This window comes from Chinchilla lanigera, unplaced genomic scaffold, assembly GCF_000276665.1.
Source record: "Chinchilla lanigera isolate Chin_1 unplaced genomic scaffold, ChiLan1.0 scaffold00059, whole genome shotgun sequence".
In the NCBI taxonomy this organism is placed as follows: domain Eukaryota; kingdom Metazoa; phylum Chordata; class Mammalia; order Rodentia; family Chinchillidae; genus Chinchilla; species Chinchilla lanigera.
In genome coordinates, this window is record NW_004955460.1 from 13,482,950 (window position 1) to 13,490,888 (window position 7,939).

General features: G+C 49.8%; 2 protein-coding genes across 2 annotated transcripts in view; both read left to right on the plus strand.

Annotated features, from left to right (window-relative positions):
- The window catches only part of Cyth3 (cytohesin 3), a 53,134-nt gene that overhangs the window by 43,316 nt on the left and 1,879 nt on the right, over nucleotides 1-7,939 (plus strand). The window contains exon 8 of the mRNA XM_013521212.1: nucleotides 1,942-1,951. Within this exon, the coding sequence (XP_013376666.1) occupies nucleotides 1,942-1,951 (10 nt within the window). The remainder of the gene's footprint in view (nucleotides 1-1,941; nucleotides 1,952-7,939) is intronic.
- LOC102022790 (cytohesin-3) lies at nucleotides 3,337-7,537 on the plus strand. The gene is made up of 4 exons (XM_005397893.2): nucleotides 3,337-3,928; nucleotides 4,009-4,080; nucleotides 4,196-4,350; nucleotides 4,578-7,537. The coding sequence occupies exons 1-4, from the start codon at nucleotides 3,797-3,799 to the stop codon at nucleotides 4,648-4,650; spliced, it is 432 nt and encodes a 143-aa protein (XP_005397950.1). The 5' UTR covers nucleotides 3,337-3,796; the 3' UTR covers nucleotides 4,651-7,537.

Here is a 7,939-nt window from a genome sequence, read left to right on the forward strand (position 1 = left end):
GTTTGTACCTCCCCCAGAAAGATTCTGGGGACATCTCAAAGGCTTCCTTACCAGTGACAAAGAAATCTAATGGATTTTGTCCTTTATGGGAAAATTTAGGAGATTTTAGGGTTTGACGCTCCGGGAGGGGGATGGATTTTACCTTCCTTTGACGGTAAAGCACATGAGATCTGATAGTGTTATTTTCCAGGTACTTCTGAAAACAGAGTATCGCTGTGTAGCATGTAAGAACTTCGGGCTAGAGTTTTGGAGATTTTTAAAAGAATTTTTTATATAGAAGATATAAGATGTGGCTTGATGAGAACCATACAGCTACAGGCTGTCTTGGCTAATAGGGTGAGGGTGCACCCTGCGGGCCCACTGTTCCCACTGGGGCCTTTGACCTTGGGCCTTGCTCTGTGACTTTCTCTGGCTGTGCTGAGGTTTAGAAGAGTTCTGAATCTTTTCCTAAAAGCCTGGTCTTATAGCCTTGGAGTTGGATGCCCGAGTGACCTGAGGTACACAGCAGAATTTTCACGCTGTGTCATGCTTGTGATGCTGGAACGGGGTCAGGAGGAAGACTGCATCCAAAGACTCCAGCCACTGTGCCTGGCCAGAGTAAGGAGGCCCTTCAGTGGATCAGACAACTGCCTTCCAGCCCCTGTGCTCCCCAAGAGTGTCCCCTGGGGGGACATGAGGTTGCCAGCCTTCATGGCAGCTTAGATGGCCTCGGTTGCTCTGGAGATACAAATAAGTGAATGAAATGAAGACACCAGACAGCTTGTGTTTTCTGACCTGTTTCCTGGTTGAGCAGATAAGCAGGCCACCAAAATGAGCATGAGAGCACTTAAGGGAACTGTGCATTTGGCCGGATGCAGCCAGACACAGCTTTAACTCAGTGGGCAGCCGAGGGGGCACAGGTAGTCCTGGGAAAGTGCCATATGTGGTGTTCATACCTGTGGTCTCTCTTGCCCCTGCAGCTTCTCATTCCACTCTCAGGAGTAAAATGTGACGTGGATCAGCCCCCTGGTGTGACCCTGCATAGAGTAGGCAAACATGGTCTCTTCTAGCCCAGGGCTGGGCATAGTCAGGTCCCAGGTACCAACTGAAGGTGTGCAGAATGAGTGGAGACTCAGGCATGTTCTCAGGTGGGAATGTGGCCACCTGAGTTGCATTCTCCTTGTGATTGTAGAGGAGGGGCCCTTTAATGCTGGAATGTGTTGTGGGGTATAGGTACATTTCAGGGTGGTTTACTGTTCTTGAGAAATTTAAGGCATTGAGTTTGAGAGTCAGCTCTGTCAAAAACTTAGGATGTGCTGGGTGTGATAACACATGCCTCTGATCCCAGCACTCAGGAGGTTGAGGCAGGAGGACTGATGTGAGTTCGAGGCCAGTCTGCACTGCATAGTGAGACTTTGTCTCAAAACAAAAAACAAACAACTTAGGATGTAGACAGAGCTGAGCTGTCATGGGACAAAAGGTATGTGTGTGCACACGTGCCATACATGTGTCAGGCATGTATGCACACACATCTGGTAACAGCAGTGAAAATGGGAATGTACAGAGTGGTGCTTACCCTGTTTAGGGAAGCCAGGATGTTTTCTGCAAATGTGGTGTGATTTGAGCAGAACTTCCCAGCTCCTCGCAGCAGAACCTGCTGTGGCTCTGAGACCATCACCCTGTCCATGCTAGGCCTGCCTCTGAGCTGAAGAGTGCCTCAGGTAGGGGACTTAAATCCGTCCAGATGACACACCTCAGTCTTGGTCCCTGTAGCCCAACCTAGGAGAGTCTCTGGACAGAGCTTGGGCTTTTTATATGCACTGTGTAGCCTGGAGCAGTGGGCATGAGCCTGGGACCAGCTGGCAGATCCACCTTCATGGCAGCTGGTGATCACAGGTGGGCAATTGTGTACCTTGACAGGAACACACTGGAGGGGAGTGTACACTGAGCAGGGAACCCTGGGCAGTTCCTAGTGTGGGTCTGAGGACCTGTTTCTGGTGCAGGTGCAGGCTGAGAGCAGCTTAGGCTGCAGGGAGGACCAGTAGCTGTGGCAGGAGCCCCTGGGTGGCTGAGACTTTAGAGCCTTCACGATGAACACAGTGAAACCCTTGGGGGCCTCAAACAGGATGGATGTGATCAAAGGTTCTTCTTGGAGGATGTCCCTGCCTGTGCTGGAGGGTGGTAGGCGGGCATAGGTTGCCAGGGCAGTTGAGAAGGACCTAAGAGGGAGGCAGAAATTCACAGAGGGTGGTGCAGGGTGCCAGAGATGGTAGTGGGAACGTCAGCTGATTCTGTCTTGGAGGTGTGGGGGTAAGGTCCCTGAGAAGAACCAGCCTTGTCCTCCTTTTGGTGTGTAGAAGGCTTCCTCTGTCCTCCTGCCTTTAGAGGACTTTGGGACAAAACAGGTTGCCAGTAAGGAATGGAGCCCCTGTTAGAGCCCTGTTTGGAATGGGCTCACTGTAGGCTGAAGGAGACAGGCCCCTGGTGCCAGAAGCAAAGGATTCCAGCAGTCGAAGCTGTGTGCAAGGATTTTGGGAGCTAGACACCGAGGTCAAGTGTCAGGATGGACATGGGAAGAAGGAATGGCACTTTAGACCAGGGGCCTGAGCAAATGCCTCATGGCATTAAAGGCCTGAACTGGCAGGAGAGGAGGGGAGCTTGAGGGGGGCCATGGAGTTGTGCTGGGAATCTTGGGGAACACATTGCAGTCAGGCATTGTGGCAGGTAGGGCAGGTGGCATGCTGGTGAGGATGGAGGCATGAGGCAGGTCTGTCTAGGATGGGAAGGGACAGGGACAGCTGGTTGCCAGGGCTGCCTCTCTAGTGCTGTGGTGGTACCTGACCTTGTGGGCTGCCCTAGGGCTTCAAAGGCAGCTGGTTGGATGTAGGGTTCCATGAGTGAGGCTGGGGTACAGGGTCCCAGCTGAGCTTTGGGGACATCCTTCCCTTCCTCCAGTGCCTCTGCACCCATCAGTGTCTGGCTTCCTCCTCCCTTTTGAGTCTCCTTACAACCTGCACAGCCTTCCTTCCATCATCCTGTTTCCCCAGCCCAGCATCCTCAGTCTCACAGGGTTGGTCTGTGATGGCTCCTTAGCTGATTTCTCGTAGAGAATATTCTGGGGAGTAATGGGACAGGGAGGGCCAACTTTCACTTGTTCCCTAGGTAGCACTTGAATTTCTTACCCTGAATATCTTCCTTTCTCTTACTATCAAAAGGTAGTAGTTCAAAAGAATTTTACTTGCTCTGCAAAGTACAAAAAGATTTCTTTTCTGTAGTAAAAGGAACATAGGCACAGTTGAGCTGTTTGTGTGCTTATGTGTGTGCGTGTGTGAGTGCATGCACGTACATGTACATGTGTCCTTCAGATCTTGTTAAAAGATTAATTCAATCTATTAATTCCCTGGGCCAAGGAATAATTGACTCTGATTGATTCCAGGGCTGTCCAAAGTACCCAGTAATGAGATAATGCCCTGACTTAAGAGGATTAAGCCCTGGACAGACCTGGTTGAGCCAGCACTGACTTCATCTTGTTGTCATTTCATGTGGGGAAGTTACACTCATCCATTATGACTAACTTTTCTAGGAAGCAGACTTGAAAGTGATGTGCTATCTAGAGTGACCCTCAGTGGCTATGGAGTGGACACCCATGTGGATTGGGAGGGGGTGCATGTGGGCCCCAGCTGTGCACCCAGTTACCCACCTGGACAGCCAGCCATGCAGTTCATCCAGGACCTTGCTAACTGCGGTCAGAGTATCCAACATTTTCATGAGGAAGGAAACATAAGCCCGAGCTCGGCTCCTGGTGGCCTCTCTGAGAATGGAGCCGTTCTGTGGGCCCAAGCGCCTGACTCACAGGGCCCCTCTGCTCCTAGGAGGGCGCGTGAAGACCTGGAAGCGGCGCTGGTTCATCCTGACCGACAACTGCCTCTACTACTTTGAGTACACCACAGTAAGTGGGCCCCGGGAGCCTCTGGGCGGGGGCCCTCAGACAGCGGCCTTCTGAGGCTGGCCTGTGCCTTTTCCTCGTAGGACAAAGAGCCGAGGGGCATCATCCCACTGGAGAACCTCAGCATCAGAGAGGTGGAGGACCCACGGAAACCCGTAAGTGGCCTCCTTTTGCCAGTGTCCTTTTTTTGCCTTCTTGGACTGAGCTTGCAGGTGCCCCAGGCTGGGAGCCTAACAGCAGCTTGGGAACCCCTTTTCTCTCTCTCCCCAGAACTGCTTTGAGCTTTACAATCCCAGCCACAAGGGGCAGGTCATCAAAGCCTGCAAGACAGAGGCTGATGGCCGGGTGGTGGAGGGAAACCACGTGGTGTATCGCATCTCTGCACCCAGCCCTGAGGAGAAGGAGGAGTGGATGAAATCCATCAAGTGAGTGAGGCTGGGGAGGGAGCGTGTGCGTGTGCCCGAGGACACACTCAGTTTGCCTTTTGACCCTTGTGTCTCCAGAAACTTAGGGCAGTGCTGCTGAGCCCACCCCACGGCATGAAGCTGCTCTCTGGTTCGAGGCATGGGAGTGGACAGAGGAAGAAGGGTTTGGGTGCACCATGGCCAGTGCTGCCCTCGCCCTAACCAGCTCCTTCTCTTTTCTTCCCCAGAGCAAGCATCAGCAGGGATCCTTTCTATGACATGTTGGCAACGAGGAAAAGGAGGATTGCCAATAAGAAGTAGAGCTGCCCTGGCCCAGCAGGTAAACTAAAGACCCAAACCCCACAACAGATGTGACTGGCAGCTGCCCTAACACGACACGTGGGCTGCACCTCTCGGGTCACAGTGGTCCCCAGAACCAGCTGTGGCCCCACCTGTACACCCTGAAGCCTGTGCTGCGTGTGGCCTGGATCGTGGTCGGCCGTGTTTCCTCCTGTTGCTGTGTGGCCCAGAGCCTTGGCTCCTGTGATGCCGCAGCAGCGAAGGAAGATTCCCGGTGGGCATCCGTTGATCTTGCCACGCACACCGGCCCACTCGGGCAGTGGCAGTGACCATTCTAGAAGTCACTGTTTTATATCAAAATGGGAATGGAAAAGCTACCACTTTTTTAATTCAGAATTTTTCTCAGATATATAGGATTATAGCTTTTATATGCCTTTTTATATCCTGAAATTATAAAGACACTTTCTAACAGTAGTATTTTTAGAATGGCAGCTATAAATATAACTCCTGGACACAAGTACATACTGTGCACTGAGAAAAAAGTATATGCAGCACCCAAAAGGAGGGCTGTAGGGCACTTGCACTTGGGTGGGAGCTGTAGGAGGAGGCACTAGTGTCCTCTAGGACCGGTACACTTGGGGGGCTCCAGGTATGATAAGCCCTGCAACCCCCCTCTCTCTTTTTTGGCCCTACATATACTTTCTAAAACCAGTCATTATGGTTATAGTTATGGTTTGGGGCTGTTAGTCCTATAACTGCTGAATCCTAGGACAAGGAGTTCTTTCCATGGTCAGATCACCCATAGGTTGGACCACAGCACACTGCTTGTATCTGACCATTTCCAGCTCACACAAACAGCAGTTCTACCTAGTTCCACAGAATAATGGGTCAGATCAGCTTTTGACCACATCCATTGCTACTTAAACCCTTTGGCAAAATGGTTGTCTCCCTGACATAATCAGATTTGAATGACTAGACACATAAGTAACTGGGAATAGTCCAGTCTATCGTCTTCCTCTTGCAGTACTGTGTTCTCAGACCTCAGCTTCCCTGTGAGGAGGAAGAGAGCAAGCTATGGCTGAAGGTGTGTGGCACTTAGGGTTTTCTATGAACAGTGGAGAGCCCCAGATCTCAATTGGGGTGGGCTCACCTTGACATACAACAGTGGTATTGATGGCCCCGCCATTGTGATAGTCAGAGTTTGGGCAAGGACGAGGGCACTGGATGACACACAGCCTCCTTCCTGAGGACATTTGTTTGTACCTTTGGGTTGCCTGTGCATTAACACCTGGACCCTCTTCAGTTCCACACGTGGGCTATTTTGTTGGTGATCTCTGCTCAGACTTGGAATCTTGCCCTGTCTGTGCTGGCACACCCAGAGTTTGCACCCTCTGGAGGTTCTTTGTATTCCTGTGCGAAAGCAAGTCGAGGAATCAAAACCTCAGACTGAATGCACTTATGCAGAAATAAGTCTTCCCATGAGCTGCCTTGAGGCGGAGACTATGTAGCCCTGGGCCCTTTGCCTCTAGCTGGCTGACCTTAATGTGTAGCTTTACATCACGCCAGATTGCAGAGAGTTCAAGGCTGAAACTCTCCATCATGCATTAGACTGATTTTTTTGATTTATTCCCGAGCTTCTATGCTGTTACTTTACTGATACCTCAGACCTGAAACTTTAGTGTTGGAGCAAGGCATATAGGCTGCCTTGACATGCCTGACTGGTGTATATGCAATTTGGCCCATCTGCCATGTGCAAGTGCTGCCCGAACCTGGACCAACCACGATGCCTCCATGCTGCACCCATCCTCAGGCCAGCTCTGCCAGGGACTGCAGCAGGGTTGGGTCAGCAGTTCACACAGGGACGAGCGGCTTCCTCTCTCCTGATCATCTAATGCAGATATGGCCCTGGGGATGTGGAGCTTTCTGTGGTGGGGTGTTGAGAGAAGGGAGCATGGAGTCACCTGGTGGTGAACCTTTTATCACCACGGCCACCTGTGAGCCAGCTCTGCCCGATGGCCATTCACCCAGTATCATGCAGAAGGCCCTGGTGCTCAGAATCTTAAGTGACTTGCCCTGTCAAGAGTATTACGTGAAATCACCTAATCCCAGGTTTTCTTGTGACAGTATTAACCCTAAGGGTGCCTGCCATCATGCAGTGTACCTGGCCTCCACCAGGCTGCCTAGAAGTGGGACCCCTCCCCTTACAGGGGTGATGAGGCTCAGTCACGCTCATCACCTCCCCACCCGAGGGTCTGCATTCAGACTTGAGTCATCAGTCTCAACTCTGGCCAAAGACAAAGTTTCCTCCAGAGACAAAGGGCAGCAGGTAGTTCCGAGGAGGACCCTGGGTGGGCGATGGCATCTCTGCAGCGCTCCCCAGCTGTCTTGCTGGGCCCGGTTATCATCTGAGGTTTATTTGGACTGACCCTGCACCCACACAAGCCTCCACATCTCTGGGGTCCTGAAACACTTTCAAGTAGTGTGTTGTGGCCCCAAATGGACTCAAAGTAAGAGCTATTTATAGATGAAGCAGCATTTAATGCTTCAGATAAATGCCTATTTTCAAGGTTACAAATGCATATATCTACACAGATGTGCTTTGCTGAGAAGTTAGGTCTGTTATAGACCAGAAACTACAAGTTGTGATTTTTCATTTTCTTATTTTTTTCCTCAGAAAACATTTCTATTACCTAAATATAGTTAATATGTAAATAATGTACATATATTGATATCTGGAGTGTTTTGTTATTCAATGTATATACCCCCTACAACTTGCATGAATATTCTATTGATATCAAATATCTATTGATATTTTGTTGCAAAGTGAACAGTACAACTGAAGGGTGTATGCCTGTTAAAACTTGCAAATATTGTCCTCACTAAATAAAAATCTCATGTATTATTAAAACAAGGTTGTCTAAGACTTGCTTCTTTAAAATAGAGATGTGTTGGGTTCAGCAAACTGCTGCCTGGTTTTCCCTGACCCGTCTCTGAGGTCTGAGGTACCTACTGAGGTAGCCAGAACTTTGTAGGTTCTAAGGAGAGTGAACCCAAAGAGAAGACATGGCTGGAAGCAAATGGAGAAAACAGAAGTAAAAAATGACACTAAGTATTTAATTTGTTGCCATTCATGTACTATATAAATTTTACATGCTGTATATTTACTGTGGAGCAAGTGGTTTTTTAATGTTAAAAAAAAAAAAAAGATCTAACTTTACACAGCTATGAACAACACAAGCTGTATAAACCATACAGATTATTCAGATAGAAACTATATTAAATGCAGTGTTCCCCCTCTGTCTCCTGATGC

Bases quoted from the DNA above. Each gene is read 5' to 3' on its own strand.
- LOC102022790 (XM_005397893.2), top strand. From the start codon at position 3,797: ATGGAGCCGTTCTGTGGGCCCAAGCGCCTGACTCACAGGGCCCCTCTG. The intron at 3,929-4,008 runs GTAAGTGGGCCC...TTTTCCTCGTAG, and splicing joins ACTACTTTGAGTACACCACA to GACAAAGAGCCGAGGGGCAT. The intron at 4,081-4,195 runs GTAAGTGGCCTC...CTCTCTCCCCAG, and splicing joins TGGAGGACCCACGGAAACCC to AACTGCTTTGAGCTTTACAA.